This window comes from Rhinatrema bivittatum, chromosome 12 (assembly GCF_901001135.1).
Source record: "Rhinatrema bivittatum chromosome 12, aRhiBiv1.1, whole genome shotgun sequence".
Classification (NCBI taxonomy): domain Eukaryota; kingdom Metazoa; phylum Chordata; class Amphibia; order Gymnophiona; family Rhinatrematidae; genus Rhinatrema; species Rhinatrema bivittatum.
The window spans coordinates 48832990-48854999 of record NC_042626.1 but is presented as its reverse complement, the minus strand read 5'-3'; the positions used below and the strand labels follow the sequence as shown (position 1 = coordinate 48854999).

The window sequence follows — 22010 nt, the reverse complement described above, 5'->3', positions numbered from 1 at the left end:
CGAAAATCAACAAAAGTACTTAAATTTAAGAGTACTTAACTTCCCCAAGCTCAAACTAGTCTCACCCTTGGACATGTTTAAGGAATATTTAACATGTATATTGAAATGGCCTGAGAAATCAATGCCTACTATATCTAAAATATACTATGTGGATATTAAGAGTAACATAGCTGAGGGAAAGAAAGAGGAGGGATTGTCATTAAATTTATCAGAAGTGTTAGAAATGACATTAGAATCAAAAATTGAGGATAGAACTACCTTACATGTTAGTTTTGTTTTTGCAACAGATAGGGATGCTATATTTAGATTGTTTATGAAGAAGAGAACAGAACTTTTCCACGGTGGAAAGATCTGGGTCTACCCAGATCTTTCCAGAACAACCCAATTAAGGAGAAAAAAATTCCTAGAATTAAGATCAGACGTGGAAAGTAAAGGTGGGAAAATGATTGTGAAATATCCATGTAGGTGCGAAGTTTGGAGAAATGGTCAAAAATATGTTTATTTTGAGATAACACAGTTAAAAAAGTTTCTTGAATCTTCTCCCCCGTGAAAATTAGCATCAGGAACGAAGCAGTAAAATATATTTATCTAGGTTTGTCTTCTCTTTTCAATTGTAAAAGGTTTACCTGTTTTCCTTAGACCGCTTAATTTCTTTCTCAATCCTGGAGCATTACCTCTTACATTTCTTTGTGCAGACCAGAGATATATACTTAAGTTATCATTGTTATAATATGATGGGAAAATCTGCATTTATTTGTTTGTTTTCTTCTATGTAAGATTGTCAAAATCAGCATAAATAAAAAATTAAAAAAAAAATAAATAAAGGTAATTCACATCAGTACAGTCCCCCAATACGGCAATGTTTTGCCGGAAGGGCTGCATCCGGAGGGACCTAAAATTAAAACAAAAGTAAATATACTTTAGAGAAAGGGGAACAGTAGCCAACACAACACCAAGGGTGTTGTGTTGGCTACTGATCCGGCGATTTAGAGCCCTTTAAAGGGCAGAGACGGCTAGGAGCACACTCCTTTACCTCCAGGCTCCCGACGGGCGTGTCCCCCTATCCCGGGTCGGCCCTCCCTGCGCGGTCGGCGTCGGTCCATCGGGACCAAGGGAGTTGGGCTCGGGTCTGACCACTCACGTGGTCTCTGGGGAAGGCCTCCGCAGCGAAAACAAAAGAAAAAACAGCGCTGGAAACAAGCACTGAACGCCGGCTGTAAAGGAAACACAGAAGGGAGCCGGTAAGCCCGCCTACCTACCCCCGACGTCAGATCCGGCGATTTAGAGCCCTTTAAAGGGCAGAGACGGCTCCAGGCGTCGCGCGCCTAAGGAGCACGACAAAGGGGCCTGCCCCTTTGTGCGCCCCTTTGTGCGCACCAGAATCGCACCAGAACCACAAACCTCGAAGTGGCAGCCTTTATTCTCTCCCCCTGCGCCGCCACCCCACGCTTCTCCCTCGGCCCAGTTCGCCCCCCCCCCCCCCCCGCGCGGTCGGCGTCGGCCTATCGGGGCCAAGGAAGGTAGACCCAGGACTAGCCTCTCGCGAGGCCCCTGAGGAGATCCAAAAAAAGAAACAAAAATTCTACACACTCCGAAGTTAGGTCCTCCCTACCATTCCTCCACCCACAACAGAATCCTCAGCTCTCATTTCGACACCACAGCTTTCATCCAGAACCGTCAGCATCTCACCCAGGACTCTCAGCATTTCTTTCAACCACTCCCAACATCTCATCCAGGACTCTCAGCATTCATCCAACCACTCTCAGCATCTCTTCCAGGACTCTCAGCATTCATCCAACCACTCCCAACATCTCATCCAGGACTCTCAGCATTTATCCAACCACTCTCAGCATCTCATCCAGGACTCTCAACATTCATCCAACCACTCTCAGCATCTCATCCAGGACTCTCAGCATTCATCCAACCACTCTCAGCATCTCTTCCAGGACTCTCAGCATTCATCCAACCACTCTCAGCATCTCTTCCAGGACTCTCAGCATTCATCCAACCACTCTCAGCATCTCATCCAGGACTCTCAGCATTCATCCAACCACTCTCAGCATCTCTTCCAGGACTCTCAGCATTCATCCAACCACTCTCAGCATCTCATCCAGGACTCATCAGCATTCATCCAACCACTCTCAGCATCTCTTCCAGGACTCTTAGCATTCATCCAACCACTCTCAGCATCTTATCCAGGACTCTCAGCATTCATCCAATCTCTCTCAGCATCTCATCCAGGACTCTCAGCATTTATCCAACCACTCTCAGCATCTCATCCAGGACTCTCAGCATTTCATCCATCCACTCTCAGCATTTCATCCAGCCACCCTCAACATTTCATCCAGCCACCCTCAGCATTTCATACAGGATCCTAAACACTCATCTAGACATCTCAGCATTCATCCAGCCACTTTCAGCACTCATCCAGCTATCCCACGCCATCAATCAATCTCACCATCAACTCCACTACGTTAGGTGAAAAGCCCACACGAACCTAAGGTCTATAGTGAGCTTTCATAACACCCTCGCTACCAACCCATATACAACTGAAAGCCTCCTCTCTCTAGCTTTTAATCTAGCCTTGGAGCCCGGAAACAACTACAAAACAGCTCTCTGTTTAATTGTAGTGACCCTCCAGGTTAGAATTCTCTACCAGCAATCGGTCAGACAACCCCCATTCACGCTTACGGAGGACAGGGCACTCTTCCAGTCAAACCAGCAAGCATACAGACACCCTCAGCAATCATCCAATCCTCTCCTCATTCAAACAAACACCTTCCTTCGTCCATCCTCAGACATCTCTTCTATTTCCCTACAGACTTTCACCAGTTTTTTCTAACAAACTCAACCAAGCGTTTCTCAGTCTAAACCCCCTCCAGAATTCCACTCATTATGTACACTCACAACATCCCAATCATCCACAACCAAAGGAGAACCCCCTTAACCAACTCCACCAACGTCATACAAAAAAGAATTATTCCAATCATGACTTCACCTTTGAACCAACTGCTAGGCCTCACGCTACTCTCAGTAACACTCTTCAATGCACAATCCTTAACTAAAAAGACACACATCCTCAATGATTACCTCCTGGATTCCAACCCAGACATCTGTGCCATCACAGAAACCTGGTTAAAAAATTCAGACATTGCCTTAACCAACCAACTACCTATCCAGACATATGACATTTTCACCTTCCACAGACACAAAAAAAGAGGAGGCGGACTTCTTCTAGCCACAAAGAAAGAACTCAGACTGACCGCACATACAATCAAGACTGAGTCCAAATTGGAACTGGGTTTAGTCAAGTCAAAACACCTACAAATACTGTTAGTCTACGCTCCCCCGGGAATTCTAGAAACAGACCCCTCACCCCTCATAGAATCAATTGTGAAATACATTAACGGAGACCTACCAACAATGATCATGGGTGATTTCAACCTCCATACAGACGCTATACCCCGCTCTGCGAACTGCGAAGCCCTCCTCACCACCCTCAGTGCAATGGGATTCACCCAGACCATCAACAGCCCCACACACAAAGCTGGACGCACTCTAGATCTGATATTCATCAACTCTAATTTCACTTGCACAAAAGAACCCACATGTACCCCTATCCCTTGGTCTGACCATTTCCTGATTGAATCTTCCTTCTCCACATACAAACAGACACTCTCCTCTCCGCACCTCTCTACCATTCAATTCAGGAAAGCATGTCCATCGGATATACTTAGCGAGCAGCTCTCCAAAGAACTCTCTAACTTAGACCAATCTAATCCTGACTCAGCCCTATCCTCCTGGCACAAGATTACAGAAGCAGTTGCAAACAAATGGTGCCCATTAGTCTCCAAAACAATCAATCCAACAAAAAAGGGAAATCAACCATGGTTCAGCACTGAACTAAAACAGATGAAAAAGGAATTACGCCATAAAGAAAATAGATGGCGCAAAACCCCCAACACATCTACCCTCTCAACATTCAAGGGATTCTTACATCACTACAGGACTTCTATTCTACAAAAAAAAAAGGAATACTACGCCAACAAAATACACCACTTCCAGTACGACGCCCAGGCCCTATTTGCTTACGTAACACAAATCACGAAATCAACCCCTCCATCTATTCCAGATGAACAAGCTCTATCCAAGGCTAATGAGCTCGCTTCATTTTTTCAACAGAAGATTCTAAATACCCTCGCCCTCCTCTCTCCAAATACTACACCTCTCAAGTCAGGAGAGAAATCCAATGCCCTCAGTAGACCCAAGTTCGACAGTTTCGAACCTATTTCCACCAAAGAGATTGAATCCCTCTTAAAAAAACAGAAACCTTCTAGCCATCCGGCGGATAACATCCCATCGAAACTCCTGCTTCTCATCCCGAACACGATCTCTGGACCTCTGACAAGTATCATAAACGGCCTGCTAACTCAAGGAAATTACCCAGACAGTCTAAAAAACGCTTCACTCAAGCCCCTCCTCAAGAAACACAATTTAGATCCCAATGTTCTGGCAAATTTCAGACCCATTTCTAATCTCCCATTCGTTGCCAAACTTACGGAGAAACTAGTAAACACCCAGCTTTCTGAATATCTAGAGGACCACAATATCCTATACCCTTCGCAATATGGTTTCCGCAAATCACGCAACACGGAAACCCTCCTCATCTCACTTACAGACCATATCATAATGGGGTTAGACAAAGGACATTCCTTTCTATTAGTCTTGTTAGACATCTCGGCGGCATTTGATACCGTCAACCACTCCATCCTTCTGGATCGCCTTGCAGATATCGGCATCTCTGGATCAGCCCACAACTGGTTCAAGTCCTTCCTCAGCAATAGAACTTTCAAAGTCAAAATCGATAATAAAGAGTCTCCCCTAACAAATTCAACCCTGGGTGTACCACAAGGATCCTCCTTATCTCCTACCCTCTTTAACATTTACCTCCTCCCCCTCTGCCAACTGTTAACTGATCTCAACCTAATTCATTATGGGGCGGATTTTCAGAGCCCTGCTCGCGTAAATCCGCCCAAAACCGGGCGGATTTACGCGAGCAGGGCCCTGCGCGCCGGGAAGCCTATTTTACATAGGCCTCCCGGCGCGCGCAGAGCCCCGGGACTTGCGTAAGTCCCGGGGTTCTCGGAGGGGGGCATGTCGGGGGCGTGTCGGGGGGTGGGCCCGGTCGTCGCGGCGTTTCGGGGGCGTGTCGGCAGCGTTTTGGGGGCGGGTACAGGGGCGTGGCTACGGCCCGGGGGCGTGGCCGCGCCCTCCGTACCCGCCCCCAGGTCGCGGCCCGGCGCGCAGGAGGCCCGCTGGCGCGCGGGGATTTACGCCTCCCTCTGGGAGGCGTAAATCCCCCGACAAAGGTAAGGGGGGGGTTTAGACAGGGCCGGGCGGGTGGGTTAGGGAGGGGAAGGTGAGGGGAGGGCAAAGGAAAGTTCCCTCCGAGGCCGCTCCGATTTCGGAGCGGCCTTGGAGGGAACGGGGTAGGCTGCGCGGCTCGGCGCGCGCAGGCTATACAAAATTCATAGCCTTGCGTGCGCCGATCCAGGATTTTAGTGGATACGCGCGGCTCCGCGCGTATCTACTAAAATCCAGCGTACTTTTGTTTGCGCCTGGAGCGCAAACAAAAGTAGGCTGTTCGCGCTCGTTTTAAAATCCGCCCCTATCTGTACGCAGACGACGTGCAGATTCTAATCCCTATAACAGAATCTATCTCAAAAGCTCTCACTTATTGGAATAACTGCCTTCTTTCCATCACCAATCTACTTAACAGCTTAAACCTGGTTCTCAATGCCTCAAAGACGGAGCTACTCCTCATCTCCTCAAATGAAAACAATTTTCCGCCACCATCACCACACAATTCCCACATTACATGTAAGCATGTTAGAGACCTTGGGGCAATACTAGACAATCGACTAAACTTAAAGAAAATGGTCAACACAACCTCCAAAGACTGCTTCTACAGACTACAGGTTCTAAAACGACTTAAACCACTACTATTTTTCCATGATTTCAGGACAGTCCTCCAAGCGCTACTGTTCGCCAAAATAGACTACTGCAGTGCCCTCTTCCTAGGCCTTCCCAAATCTACTACCAAACCACTGCAGATGATACAAAATGCGGCAGCGAGACTGCTGACCAGCACCAGCCGCGGTGAACACATCTCACCCATCCTCAGAAACCTACATTGGTTACCAGTAAATTTTAGAATCCTATACAAATCAATCACCCTAATACACAAAACTATCCATCATCAACTTCAACTCGACCTGGAAATCCCATTCAAACTCCACTCCTCTATCAGACCAACAAGAGATGTTCACAAAGGCACTCTACAATTTCCTCCTACTAAAGCCACACGCCTCTCTACGACCAAAGACACAGCTTTTTCAATAGCAGGCCCATCTATTTGGAACAACATCCCTTCAAACCTCAGATTGGAACCCTGTCTCTTAACTTTCAGAAAAAGACTCAAGACGTGGCTCTTCCACCAAGCCTTCTCCGATCCACCAGACAATCACTAACGGCCCTCCACTCTCACCCGGCCTTTGGCATTTATCTTCATGAACTATGGACTCTGGCACCTCCAGGTTAAAGCACCTTCAAGCTTTAACCCTGTCTCACTATCGTATATTTTATAATTATTACCTGCCTTTATCTTCTTTCCAGCTTATGTTAAGCTTCCAAGTTCTCGATTCCCGTTGATTGTAACTTTGATTTATTCCTATCTATTGTTATCTTTTGTTTACCTGAATTGTTCCTTCAGTTATACCCTGTTAAATGTAAACCGATCCGATATGGTTATTTACTATGAAGGTCGGTATAAAAAACTGTTAAATAAATAAATAAAATATTTGATAAAGTAGTCTTGCGGATATAGATTTGTATAACTTCATTAAAATTGATGTTTAATTATTTAAATGATTATTTTCTCTTTTGATATATTGTTACTTCATAGGGTGAGCAGATTTCAATTTTCTTTAGTGTTAATTTGAGTTCCTTTCTGCAGATTATTAGTAAGCCACTATCTTTTCTTTTTTGTCTTATAAGGAACAGATTGTAATTAGGATGCGATAATTGGTTTAGCAGTACATTGTCTTTGTCATTTAGCCAGGTTTCAGTTATGCAGAATATTGTTGGTTGTTGGTCATTAGTAATGTCATTTATGAGTGGTATTTTCCTTGAAATTGATTGCACATTTAGTAGAAGCAGGGTGAACAGTAGGCATATTTTGATGTTTATGGTTTTGTTGTTTGTAGTGTATTGTAGAGTTTCTTTTTTTGTTGTGTTTGGATTTTTGTATTTGTATTTATAAGGTTGCCTTTTTCCCCCGGTCCTGTTATTGGTTGTATTCTTAATTTTAAAACCATGTCTGATTGTGATACTTGGATCAAAGGGCAAAGTACGGTAGCTCAGTTCGGTGGTTATGTCTGTCAGTTAACAACTGTCGCAGTAGTGAGTACCTTAGGCAGTATACAGAGTTGATGAGATCAGATAGTCATTTGTCAAAGGTGCTACAGAGTTCACTTGTGATGGTATCGACTAGTGGTGTCTTCATGTGGGTTCCCCACTGTGTGTCTCCTCTCAGAGTGTGCTGGTGAACTCTGTAATACTCTGGGGTTCACTCAGGCTCCTCAGGGGTCCTCTGGGGTCCACTCTTGGATTCTCTGGGGTCCTCAGGGGAAAGATGGGGACTTCTTGGTCTTTTGGGGTCCCTTTGGGTCTTCTGGGTCCACTGGAGTTCCCTTGGGTCTTCCAGAGTCTTCTGGAGTCCTTGAGTTTTCGGGGGACCTCTGGAATACTCCAGGGTTCTTTAGAGTCTTGAGGGTCCTTTGGCGTTCTCTGAAGTCTTCTGGTAAGGTCTGTAAGCCCACGGATCCACAGGTGAGGAGAGAGCAAGCTCAGCTCTCTGCTAGACAGCAGCACTTGGTCGCGGGCAGGCGGCCCTATGCACACATATGTCAGCCCATTTTATATTGAAAGGACTAAAATCAACAGGAAGTCTTCTCAATTATTCATTTATAATCCAAATGAAAATTACCAGTTAAAAAACAAACCCTTTCTTCCTGGATTTCTGACTGCCACACCAATGGCAGGTATTTATCTTCTGAATAAAGTCAAATCTCATCAAGTGCAAAAAACTACTACTTCTATAGCACATCTGTGCTTTGCCTCTATTTAAGACCATCTACAAGGTGGCTACCTGGTTGACTAGTCATAAGATTGTCAAACGTTATTGTCTAGAAGAAGACGCCCCCAGAGCAATAGCTTTGGTCAAGCAGTATTCAAAAACTTGTTTAACTAATCCCATCAACACTCCCTCCATCCTTTCTTCAACAGGTTGCATGTACTCATAAAACTGCAACAACAAATTGCTTCATGCAACCCTCAGCTAGGGAGTCCCCACTTGTTTGGCTGAATTTGTTCCTGCTTGTCAATGGAGACAGGGCCAGTACAAGGGTATTAGGCAACCTAAGTGAAACATATAGCCTGCTGCCCCTCCTCACCTCGCCCCATACACCCTCTCCACACACAATTAAAAATAATGACTTTATAATAATAGATTTTACATGAAAAAGAACATTTAAAATACAGTCTTCTGAGATAAAAATATCACTTACAACATTCATATTTACATGCAGTGCTGTAAAACCTTGCATAAAAGTAAAAATGACCCTTGGGCTTGGTATTAAGTCTATTGTAATATGTGTTGGGTATGGGCTTGGCCCTCAGAAAGCCACGAGTAAATTAAATTACAATTTCAATATAGTATTTTATTTATTTATATGAAATCTTATATTCCGTTTTCTTCCAGCTAAAGTGTTCAGAGCGGATTATAACACACAATACAATAAAAGCATAAAAACATAAAATACAATAAAAACAACATTCATAAGATAAATGACTTCTAGCACCCATTTGCTTCCTTATACAAAATTGCTTTTATCTGCTTTCTAAACACCTTCAGTTAATAAATCTCACATACCAAAACTGCAATAACTGCCAGTACTCAAACACTAACAACCCTATTTATTTTTATTATTTATTTATTTGACAGTTTTTTTAATATACTGTAGTTTGGGGCAAGCCTTCACCACGGTTTACAGTGAAAACAACAGGATACATTGAACTGAGCAAATTACTGATTACATTAATACGAGATTAACAGGTCAAGTTAACTGATTACATTATAATGGGTTATAACAAGGAAATAAACAGAGCAATAAACAGAGTATTAAACAGATCATATTAAGTGATAGCATTATGATAATAAATTAAGGATGGGTAGATGTAGGGGTTAACAATAGGTCATGGGATTAATATTGTTTGTGTCGGGCAGGGAATAACTGTGTACATAGTATCAAGAAAATTGGGGAGTGCGGAGGACTTTAAGTTGCTTAGGGGGAGTGAATATTAATCTATACCTTCTCTATATGTTTGTTCAAAGAGCCAGGTCTTTAGATGTTTTCTGAAGAGTTTTATGTTGTTTTGTTTTCGTAAGTTTTCTGGCATGGTGTTCCACAGATGGGGGTCCAGCTAGTGAAAATGCTCTTTCCCAGACTGATGTGAGTTTGGTGGAGGTGATTGTGGGTATTGATAGTAGTGCTTTGTTGGTTGATCTTGTATTGCGTTGTGGGGTGTATAGGTGTATTACATCATTTATGAAAAGGCAACACTGCAACTATTACACCAGGCCCTAAAACGCCAATACTCTTACTATTAGGAATACAGAAAAAGCCAAAATGCTATAGATCCCTACACAGAACATACACACAAGCAGAATACATCAACTCGGTCAGACAAGCAAAATACAAACAGACCCTCACCAAATGCAGAATAAAGTGACCATAAAGTAGTCATACAAACGTGTAGACAAAAACTGAACTGTATGTATACAGTACAACAATCAAAAACCAGAAACATTACAATTCCTCCTAAAACATCAAACAAAATCAGTAAATATAAATCATCAATAAAAGTAAAACCATATTTAAAAACAGCTGACAAATAGAGCAACATACAATAATTTAAAACTTGTATAAATTTTCCAAAGACCAATAGAATATTTCAAAACAGCAGAGGATTGTTGCTCACATTCTTTCTCCTGTCTCATATACACACACATGCTCTCTCTCTCATGCACACACATGCTCGCACACTCAGAGACATTCTCTCAAAGACAAACACATACACACACAGACATGCTCTCACACTCAGGCATACACACACACACACACACACACACACATGCTGTCACACACAAGCAGGCACACACACAGCCACAGACATGCTCTCTCGCTGACTTCATCCCCATTGGAAATGTGACAGCTTCCTCCTTCAGCCCCCATAGCAGATGGGACTCTTCATCTTTCTTGAGGCCATAGGGGCTGATGCTGCTCTGCTTCCTGCATCTGAATGGGAGGTGGCGCCTATGCTGTTGCTTCTGCTACTACTCTGTGCTTGAATGCCGGGCAAGCCTGGGCCAATGCTACTTCTTCCTGTTCTGACTGCGACTGCATGGCCTCTCCTTCTTCCCATCCATGTGGACCCATCACTTCCTCTTCCAGCCACATGGACCAACCACTTCCTCTTCTGGGCCGCGCAGGTGAGAAGGAGGAGAAGCCTTGACGTTGCCGCCCCTAGATTGGTGATACTCTGGGCGGCTGCCTAGGGCTTCCACTGGCCCTGCATGGAAAAATTGAAGTTGCTTAGCTGTAACAGGTGTTCTCACAGGACAAGCAGGATGGTAGTCCTCACATATGGGTGACATCACAGGATGGAGCCCAGTCACAGAGCACTTTTGTCAAAGTTTCCAGAACTTTGACTGGCCCCTACTGGGCATGCCCAGCATGGCACCAACCCTGCAGCCAGCAGGGGTCCCCCTTCAGTCTTCTTTTTTTCCATGCATCAGTAGCCTCGCGGTAAAGGAGCTCTGCACAGATTCCTGACAGGAATTTTCCTCACAGAATTACTAAAAGTTAATTTGCCCCACAGGGGTCCCTCCTTTAACTTTTTTCAGACCGTGGTACTCCGATAAGTTTTTACCCGTTTTCCGTCGATTACCGTCGGGTTTGGCCCTCACGGCCTACTGGCCGTTGACTGTACCACGGCTCGATTTTTTCCATGGCCATGGTGTCGGGGTTCCGTCGGTGCCCGGACTGTAATCGCACCATGTCCATCACAGACCCCCATAAAATCTGTGTGTTGTGTCTTGGACGAGAGCACGATGCCTTGACCTGCACCAAATGTGCCCTAATGACACCAAAAAGTCGCAAGGCCAGAATGGAGAAGATGGAAATTCTCTTCCGTGCTCAAACCCCGACTCCGTCCATTGCATCGACGTTGTCAGAACTGGCTCCGTTGACTTCGTGCCAGCATCGACCACCGGACGGTGACCTACCGGCATCGACGACATCTTGGCCTTCGACACCCTCTACTCCCCCTCAGGACCGAGAGGATCGTAGAGACAAACATCGCTATCGACATAGTAAGTCTCGGACCATCGAGGGAGCGAAATCATCGACCTCGCCATCATCCGAGCCGCCGTCGAAGAAACCCCGTCCAGAAAAGGCACCGACCTTTTCGGCGACAGGGTCACCGAGGCAACCCTCACCCAACAGGGGATCGGGAGCCGCGACTCCGCCTTTAACGGTGGTCCCTCCGGCTATGCCTCTGCCTCCTTCTGCTGTTCCGGAGCCGGGTCTGCTTGCTCCAGGTCTCCGAGAAGAACTGGACCGGATGGTTCAGGAGGCCATCTACAAGGTGATGCAACGACTCCAGGTTCCTCCAGCACTGACACTGGTACCGATTGCGGAACCGTCCACGACCCGATTCCGGCAGCGTTGGCACCGCTGCTCTCCAGGATGGAAGCGCTCATTGCTGCTTTTCCATCGATGGACCCCGAGTCTCCGATGGCTCCGGTGCCCTCCCCGCTTACACTGTCATTGGGAGGAGAAACACTGTTCCGCATCCTTCCATCGGGAGTTCTGCCTCAGCCATCGATGCCGATATGTCCCTCGCCACCGATCCAACCATCGGTGCCGATACACCCGTCGGCGCCACTGAGCCATCCATCGATGCCCTCTATGCCTGCCCCGGTGCCTTCGATGCCTTCATCGGTGCCTCCCATTATTCCTTCGATTCCTTCGGACCCTAGACCAGGACCCTCGGGTATCCCACCACCCATCCCCCTCTAGCTCCTAGATGGGCAGGTGCTGATTCCTATGAGACCTGAACTGATGATTCCTCCCCAGACACCGATGATTTGCCTTCACCGCCTTCACCCACTGAAAGTAGAAAGCGTTCTCCTCCAGAGGACCTTTCCTTTATAAATTTTGTGAAGGAAATGTCTGAATTGGTTCCCTTCCAATTACAGACTAAACAGGATGATAGACACCAGATGATGGAGTTGCTTCAATTCCTGGATGCTCCCAAGGAAATAACCTCCATCCCTATCCACCAGGTTCTTCTGGATCTCCTCAAGAAGAACTGGGAACATCCTGGCTCCATTGCTCCAGTCCACAGGAAAGCTGACACTACCTATTTAGTGCAGTCAGCTCCAGGTTTCAAAAACCTCAATTGGACCACCAATCTGTAGTGGTAGAATCCGCACAGAAAAGAGCAAAAAGATCAAAGCCTCACACTTCTTTTCCTCCTGGCAAGGAACAGAAGTTTCTAGATGCCATTGGTCGCCATGTCTTCCAAGGATCAATGCTCATATCCCGCATTGCTACTTATCAGCTCTATATGACCTAATATAATACGGTCATTTTTAAGCAGATACAAGATTTAACAGACTCCCTGCCTTAGCAATTTCAAGAACAACTCCAAACCCTAGTAAACAAAGGGTTTGAGGCAGGCAACCATGAGATCAGATCATCCTATGACATCTTTGATACTGCTACCAGAGTCTCTGCAGCAGCTATTTCGGCAAGGAGATGCGCCTGGCTCAAGTCTTCCGACCTTCGCCCTGAGGTACAAGACAGGTTATCTGACCTACCCTGTGTAGGAGATAATCTGTTTGGGGAACAGATTCAACGGACAGTGGCGGAACTTAAGGACCATCATGAGACTTTCAGACAACTCTCTCTGATACCTTCTGACTACTCTTCAAAACAGCCCTTCCGAAAGGACTCTAAGAAGTCATTCTTCCGCCCGAAGAAGTCCTACCCGCCACTACCCAGATCCTGTTCCACGAGACATTTTCAAAAAGCCCAGTCTCGTCAGACACGGAAATAAAAACCGCAAGCAGCTCCTCAATCAGATCCTGCTTCAGGTTTTTGACTTCTACCTAGAGAGCAGCAGCCAGCTACCATTGCCTCACATACCAGTGGGAGGTCGATTGTGCCACTTCAACAACATATGGCACTCAATCACCACAGACCAATGGGTACTGGCGATCATTGCTCAGGGTTACCATCTGAACTTTCTCTCTGTGCCACTGGACTCCCCACCTCTACGGACATGGAGAACATCCGATCACTCCATCCTTCTGGATCAGGATGTCTCCCTCCTTCTCCAGTCCAAGGCAATAGAACCCGTACCCTACTCTCAGCACGGCCTAAGATTCTATTCCCGGTACTTTCTAATCCCCAAAAAATTGGGACCTACGAGCCTTAAACAAATACCTCCAGCGAGAGAAGTTCAAGATGGTAACCTTAGGCTCGCTCGCTTCTTCCTCTTCTAAGAAGACTGGCTCTGCTCTCTCGACCTCCAGGATGCATACACTCATATTGCTATAACTCCATCTCATCGCAAATACCTGAGGTTTCTAGTAGGCCCCAAGCACTATCAGTACCGAGTGCTTCCATTCGGGCTAGCGTCTGCGCCACGAGTCTTCACGAAATGCCTCATAGTGGTTGCAACTTTCCTAGGAACTCAGGGTGTTCATGTCTACCCCTATCTAGACGATTGGTTAATCAGGGCTCCCACTCAGCAAGCTGCTTTGTCGTTCCTCAATCTAACCTTACACACTCTATTTTCATTAGGATTTCTCGTCAATTACGACAAATCCTCTTTAGTCCCATCTCAAACCTTGTCGTTCATTGGGGCAGACTTGGACACCTTGCAGGCAAAGGCTTTTCTACCTCGACAGCAAGCTCTCACTCTCGTGTCTCTTGCACACCAGCTGCGGTCTCAGCACTCCGCGACTGCATGCCATTTTCTCATTCTCCTGGGACACATGGCATCCTCAGTTCAGGTCACAGCAATAGCCCATTTGGCCATGAGAGTCATGCAGTGGACTCTACGGTCACAATGGAATCAAAGCATTCAGCCCCTGTCGACCATTGTCCACGTAACCGACTCACTCTTTCAGTTTCTTGCCTGGTGGGGAAATCAGAACAATCTCCTCCAAGGCTTGCCCTTTCAGGCTCCAGACCCTCAATTAACTCTTACCACCGATGCTTCCAACTTCGGCTGGGGAGCCCATGTGGCCAATCTGCAGACACAGGGATCTTGGTCTCCAGAGGAAGCCAAACACCAAATAAATTTCCTGGAGCTTCAAGCAATCAGATATGCTCTCAGAGCTTTTCAGGATCACCTCTCAAATCAAGTCATCCTGATCCAGACGGACAACTGGGTGGCCATGTGGTACATCAACAAACAGGGAGGCACGGGCTCCTTCCTTCTGTGTCAGGAAGCTGCACAGATATGGGCGGAAGCTCTCTCCCATTCAATGTACCTCAGGGCCACTTGGTTGCCGGGAGTGGACAATGTGTTGGCAGACAAACTGAGTCGCATCTTTTAACCTCATGAGTGGTCTCTCAACCCCTCAGTAGCGAGCTCCATCTTCCAACTATGGGGATATCCTCAGATAGACCTCTTTGCATCTGCTCAAAATCGCAAAGTAGAGAACTTCTGCTCTCTCATTCGCAGCAAACACTCTCAGCCTTTATGCATTCCCTCCACTTCCTCTTCTCTCGAAGACTCTCGTGAAGTTACATGAGGACAAGGGAACCATGATTCTGATAGCACCTCATTGGCCACTCCAAGTGTGGTTTCCAATCCTTCAGGATCTCTCCATTCGCAGGCACATTCCCCTGGGAAAGGACCCGCTTCTGATCACTCAAAACGACGGGTGCCTCGGCCACCCCAATCTTCAAGCCTTGTCCCTGACGGCATGGATGTTGAAAGGTTAATTCTTCAGCCACTTAACCTTTCTGAACCAGTTTTCCATGTCCTGATTGCTTCGCGGAAGCCTTCCACGAGAAAATCTTACTCTTACAAATGGAACAGGTTTAAGTCATGGTGCTCTTCTCAGACCCTTGATCCCTTTACCTGTCCAATCACGAAGTTTTTGGACTATCTCTTGCATTTATCAATCAGGTCTAAAAACTTCTTCCATCAGAATGCATGTCAGTGCAGTAGCCACCTTCCATAACATTGTCGGGAATGTTCCCATATCAGTAAAACCCCTTGTAACACGTTTTCTGAAGGGCTTGCTTCACCTCAAGTCTCCACTGCATCCTCCGGCTCCTTCTTGGGACCTTAATCTGGTTTTGGGTCGACTCATGAAATCACCATTCGAGCCTCTTCATTCCTGTGACCTTCGATGTCTCACATGGAAAGTGATTTTCCTTTTGGCAATCACTTCAGCTCGCAGAGTTAGTGAATTACAGGCCCTAGTTATCTATCTGCCTTACACTAAACTTCTGCAGGACCGGGCAGTACTCCGCACTCTCCCTAAATTTTTACCTAGGGTAGTTTTGGATTTTCATCTAAATCAATCCATAATACTGCCAACCTTTTTTTCCCAGGCCCCACTCCAATCCAGGAGAACAGGCTCTGCATACCCTTGACTGCAAACGGGCTCTAGCATTCTACAGCTGCCCACAGGGAAAGCACTCAATTGTTTGTCTCTTTCCATCCTAACAAGTTAGGGCAACCTGTGGGTAAGCAGACTCTCTCCTCCTGGTTGGCGGACTCATATCTTTTTGCTATCAGCAAGCAGGCATTCCATTTCAAGACCGTGTTAAAGCACACTCTGTGAGGGCCATGGCGACTTCAATAACACACCTACGATCGGTGCCGCTTCCTGACATTTGTAGGGCTGCCACCTGGAGTTCTCTCCACACCATTGCAGCCCACTATTGCTTGGACAAAGCCGGAAGACAAGATTCCATCTTCGGCCAGTCTGTCCTTCGTAACCTATTTACAATGTGACGTACCAACACCCTTCCGCCTGCCCGGTGGGGTTCAGGATGTCCTCGGCCAAATTTCATCTTGGGCCTAGTGCCTTGCACGCCTGCGTACATTTGGTGCATGTTCAGACATCCTCAGCTCGGTACTCACCCATATGTGAGGACTACCATCCTGCTTGTCCTGTGAGAAAGCAAATGTTGCTTACCTATAACAGGTGTTCTCACAGGATAGCAGGATGTTAGTCCTCACGAAACCCGCCCGCCGCCCCGCGGTGTTAGGTTTGTAATGTTTACTTATTTTATTTTTCGGCATTGCCTGTAGCTTTTAAACAAGACTGAAGGGGGACCCCTGCTGGCTGCAGGGTTGATGCCATGCTGGCCCAGTCAAAGTTCTGGAAACTTTGACAAAAGTGTTCCGTGATTGGGCTCCATCCTGTGATGTCACCCATATGTGAGGACTAACATCCTGCTGTCCTGTGAGAACACCTGTTACAGGTAAGCAACATTTTGCTTTCTCTGTGAACGCCAGGACCTCCCCATGAAATTAAAGGCTAGCTTGGAAAAAGACTGGAGAGACTTGCATGGAGCAGCTAGGCGAAAACTCCCATACATGCTGAAAACACTTTTGCCTTTCTGAACTCTGAGAGAGTACGTCCATGTCAATGCTGTCGGATGACATCATCCACTTGTGTGGCTGATTTATTCTGCTATCTACAGAGAACACCTGTTACAGGTAAGCAACTTTGCTATCACCTTACTGATTGCTCTGTTTTCTAGACCATTTATCAATATATTAAACAACACTAGTCTCTAGGACCCTCTACTGCTCAGTTCTTTCCATTAGGAAAGCTGACCATTTAGACATATTCTTTGTTTCCTATCTTTTAACCAGTTACCATCCAAAATATGATATTGTCTTATATCTCATGACTCTGATAATTCCTTGAGGATTCTCTCATGTGGGACTTTATCAAATGCCTTCTGAAAATCCAGGTATACTGTATTGCCCGACTCACCCTTATCCATGTTTGTTTGTACCTTTCAAGAATTCTAATAGATCAGTAAGGCATTATGATGCCCCTTTATTTAAAACCATGTTGGCTTTTTCCTGTTGAGATATGGCTACCCATATGCCCAATAACTCTGTTCTTAGCTATAGTGTTTACCATTTTTCCCAGTGCTGATGTCATACTTAATGGTCTGTAGCTTCCTAGATAACCCCTGGAGCCCTGTTTTTTAAATTGGCATTACACTGGCTATCTTCCAGTAAGGAGAGAGAGAAAATAAAATACTGCTATAAACAGATCTTGTCATGTGCTTTTCTAAGGATGGCTCATCAGACTCTGTTTTTGTCCCTCAGCAGTCTCTGCTACTCCCTCCCTCCCTCCCTCTAAAATGGCATGCTCAGTTGCCTCAGACCCTTGTTGGTGAGAGCTGCTGCAGGAACAGCAGCTATTTTCCTTCTCTCCTCAGGCCTTAGCATATTGCTTCTGTGGTGCTTCCAGACTCCAGTAGACAGGGGCATTTGCAGTACTATAGTCTGAATCACATCACTGGAGTAAAATCTTAACCAGGTATCAGAAATATGTATCGTGAAAAAAAGTGTTAAGGTGGATTTTCAAATTTGAAATGCAATCAGACAGCACCAAAAATCCTAAAATTTCACTACCATCAGAAATAAAACTAAAGTTACGCTATAATTTAGACAAAAATATACAAGACTAAAAGCATACTGATGCATGCATTATTAAATTCAGTCCATTTGTGAGGCAAAATTGCATGAATAGAAAACCATCTAATGTGGGACAAACATAGGTGCCATGTACAAATGAGTATGTTCTATCATTGAAATTGTTAAAAGGGACTAACTCAAAGAAATCCAGAGGTGAATAAACCAAATGTGACTTGAAAAAAAAGCAAGAATTCCCCTTATTGAAACATAGACAAATGTCTGATATATTCAAGATCTATATGACCATCATATGCATGAGAGTCTTTGTTCACATCCATACTTTTTGTGGACTCAAACTTGTCAGAATGTATCAGACTATGTCTGTGTTATAATCATCAGTCATCACAAATTTGTTTTTCAAGAATTATTTAAATGTACATAAAAACTTGAACTTAACTTCAGTTCTTGTAAATTAGTCCAAAAATGTCAGTGCTAATAGACATGCTCAGCTTTTGATAAGTGACCGATCTTCAGACTTTACAGTCAAAACACTGAAATAGTGCTGGCCGTGTCGGGTAGTTATTGGAACACGTCACATTTTTTTCATTGTTGAAAGGGATGCATGCTGTCATTAATTTGTTGCCATTTTGGTACTAATGGCATCATCTGTAGTCACCTTCCTGTGTTCTGCTTATGTTTAGATGAAGTTACAAAATCTGAAGACAGAAGTGGGTACAGTAGTCCAGGATCACCAGGCACTTCAAAGACCTCAGTTGGCATGCAGGGCTCAGGTGGAAAAAGGGTGGCAGTGCTCCGCACACCTCCAAAATCTCCAGCAACTTCAAAGAGCCGTAATCATACTGCTGGCGGAGGAGTTCTCATGCCTGATCTGACGAGGGTGAAGTCCAAGATTGGATCCATAGATAACATAAAACATCAGCCAGGAGGTGGAAAGGTAGAATTTCTTAATGTTCAGTTTTATTTATTTATTTGCTTGTTTATGAGTCCAGCAGTTTTCTCCTGCTCCTTTGGGCTTTCAGCTCACTTAGAACTAGAGCTGGAATCTGATGCCAGGAGCCTTCATTTGCAGCCATCTGATGATTTTTCCCCTATTTTATATTCCCTTTCAACTCATTTAGTCCAGTCATTGCATCGATAGGCCTTGGCTAGGGGTTTATTCACCAGGACTCCTTGTGGAACTCTGCAATTAAGGGCTCTAAATCCAGCCACTAGGTATTTGCTACACGATGACTGGGATTCCCTCCCTCCCCAGAAGCTGTGAATATTTCCTTTACGCAAATCTGGACCTGCCTAACCTGGGAAGCAGAAGGCTTGACTCAGGAATTGGACCCAGATCTTTCACATGAGTAACATTGCTCTGCTGTTGAGCCACCTAACTGGCCCAATTTTGGATTTGTGATGGTTGTCAGTTGGATATGAAAGACTGAGATCATATCATGGCTCATCAGTGAGGTTCATTCCTGTAATGTTATGTGCAGAACAAACCTATTTGGAGATACTACCCCATGAGAGAGACATTATTTGTATAACACTTTATCCCAGGACAAGCAGGATGCTAGTCCTCACATATGGGGGACATCATTGATGGAGCCCTATTGCGGAAAACTTTCTGTCAAAGTTTCTAGAAACTTTTGACTGGCCCTGTGAGGCCACTGAGCATGCCCAGCATGCCATGATATTCTCTGCCACAGGGGACTCTCTTCAGTCTTCGTTTTTCCACGCTGCTATAGGCATCGCGGAGCAGGAGCCTTTGTGAGTTTTCTCACAGTGTTTTCTCTGACTAAAAGTCACTTTTCTCATTCATTTTCTCCCATCACGGGATCTCTCAGATTTCCACTGGCTGGTGAGTAATCGTTGTCTCGTTTTTACTCTCTAAGTAAAATTTTTTCCTCTCACGTTTTCTTCTCATTTCATTGACGGCTGTTGACGTTAAAATGGCTACGGGATTTAAAAAATGTCCCATCTGTATTCGGACAATGTCCATTACAGACCCACACCTTGAGTGTGTGCTTTGATTAGGGGAAAAACACGACGTAACAACCTGCCCTAAATGTGCAGAAATGACTGCGAAGGGAAGAAAGGTCCGCCAAGAAAAGATGGAGCATTTATTCAGTCTACAACCTCTGCCATCTCCCTCTACATCGACTAAATCGTCTCCGACCGGACTCTCCAAACGCATAATTTTGGAAAAACGTCGTCCGGAAGGGTCGGGGGACCATCCATCACCAATGTCATCGATAGCATCGACGAAGTCAGCGATCGAACACCGCTCGAAGCACCATCATCGACACCGACACCCATCGATACCAGAGGCGCTTCTCCCCCCGGAGGATTCGACCGTGAAACGGCCAAGAATCCAGGAAACACCGGTACCTCCGACGCCGGGGCCTTCATCCCATGGAGACGCACCAGTTGTCGAACCTCCCCAGGGCTCTGTGGAAGGAACATCGACACCTCCACCACCACCGCGTACAGCTGCTCTGCCTGCACCAGCTGTTACGCAGGAATTGTCGGATTTCATCCATCAAGCAGTGCTCCAAGCCTTAAAGAAACAGATGTCGATTCCGGCGCCTTCGCCGATGCCGGTACCTGTACCGATGCCAGTGGTTCCACCGAAGCCGGTACCCGCACCGATGCTGGTGCCTGCACCGATGCCGACAACCTTGTCGATGCCGGTGCCTGCACCGATGCCGGCACTACAGCCTAAGTCGATGCCGAGGCGACCATCGATGCCGAATCATATACATGGACTAGATCCATGCCACTTTTCTTATACATTGTTTTATATGAGCATGTACCGACATTATAATGGCACTTTTGTAAATTCATCTATAACCAAACCAAATATATGTGCCTATATGTAAACCGTTGTGATGGTGTATTACTAAACGACAGTATATAAAAGATTTTAAATAAATAAATGTCACCTGGGGCTCCAGGACATCCTGAATTTGCGCTGTACCAACATCTCATGAAGAGATTTGATGAAGTAGTCTGTGCTCGTCCACCCAAGCCACGAGAAGAGATTCCTGGACGGATACCCCTTGATGATCTGCAACCAGGTCCTTCAGAACTTCCTCATCCACCAAGATCTTCTCCGATATCTCCACATCAGGACGATCCATACGATACTTGGGAAGATGAGCATACAGACACTTCCTCTGAAGAATTTATGTCAGATCCTTCTCCTCCAGACCAAAGGAAAAAATCTCCACCGGAAGATTTATCCTTTACAAATTTTGTTCAGGATATGGCGGACACCATACCCTTCACCTTGGTAATTGAGGAAGATGCTAGACAGCAAACATTGGAGGTCCTCCAATTTGTGGATCCTCCAAAACAAGTATTATCCATACCTGTCCATGAAGTCCTCCTGGACTTACAGCATCGACTTTGGGAGCACCCATGCTCAGTACCTGCTGTCAATAAAAGAATGGACACTACTTATTTGGTACAGTCTGTTCCTGGCTACCAAAAGGCATAGCTTCCACACCAATCAGTGGTTGTGGAATCCGCACAAAAGAAGTCAAAAAGGATAAGGCCGCATTCCTCCACTCCCCCAGGAAAGGATCATAGATTCTTAGATTCCCTGGGAAGAAAAATTTATCAAGGAGCCATGTTAAATACCAGAATTTTCATCTTATCAATTATACATGACTCAATATCAAAGAAATCTGTGAAAACAGATGCAAGAATTTTCAGCATCATCACAGCAATATCAAGAAGCAGCCCAAGCAATTATTCACAAAGGACTTGAAGCTGGCAAGCATGAAGTCCGAGCCGCTTATGATGGGTTTGAAACAGCCCTCCAGAGTTGCAGCCTCTGGTATAAGTGCAAGACGTTGGGCATGGCTTAAGGCCTCAGACCTCAGGCCTGAAGTCCAGGAAAAATTAGTTGACTTACCATGTCTTGGTGACAACCTTTTTGGTTCCAAAGTGCAAGATGCAGTAGCACAATTAAAAGAACAGAAACCCTGCGCCAACTTTCGTTAATTCCGCAGGATTCTGCTACCCAGTCATCTCGTCTGCCTCCAAGAAAAGAATCTAGATGACCCTTCTATCGACAGAGGCGTTATTACCCTCCAGCATCAAGAGGCAGATCTTCTAGGCCACAGCAAAGAGCTCAGCCCAGACAACCTAGGGCGGCTAGGCCTCAACCTCCGCCGCAG

General features: G+C 45.6%; 1 protein-coding gene across 9 annotated transcripts in view; it reads left to right on the top strand.

The window, feature by feature from the left end:
• Positions 1-22010, top strand: part of MAPT (microtubule associated protein tau) — a 405891-nt gene that overhangs the window by 206967 nt on the left and 176914 nt on the right. For all 9 annotated transcript variants that reach the window (XR_003852170.1, XM_029573067.1, XM_029573063.1 and 6 more), the window contains one exon: positions 18522-18775. Coding sequence is in view for 8 of the 9 variants with exons in the window: in XM_029573067.1 (XP_029428927.1) it covers positions 18522-18775 (254 nt within the window). In the remaining variant the exon portion in view is untranslated. The remainder of the gene's footprint in view (positions 1-18521; positions 18776-22010) is intronic.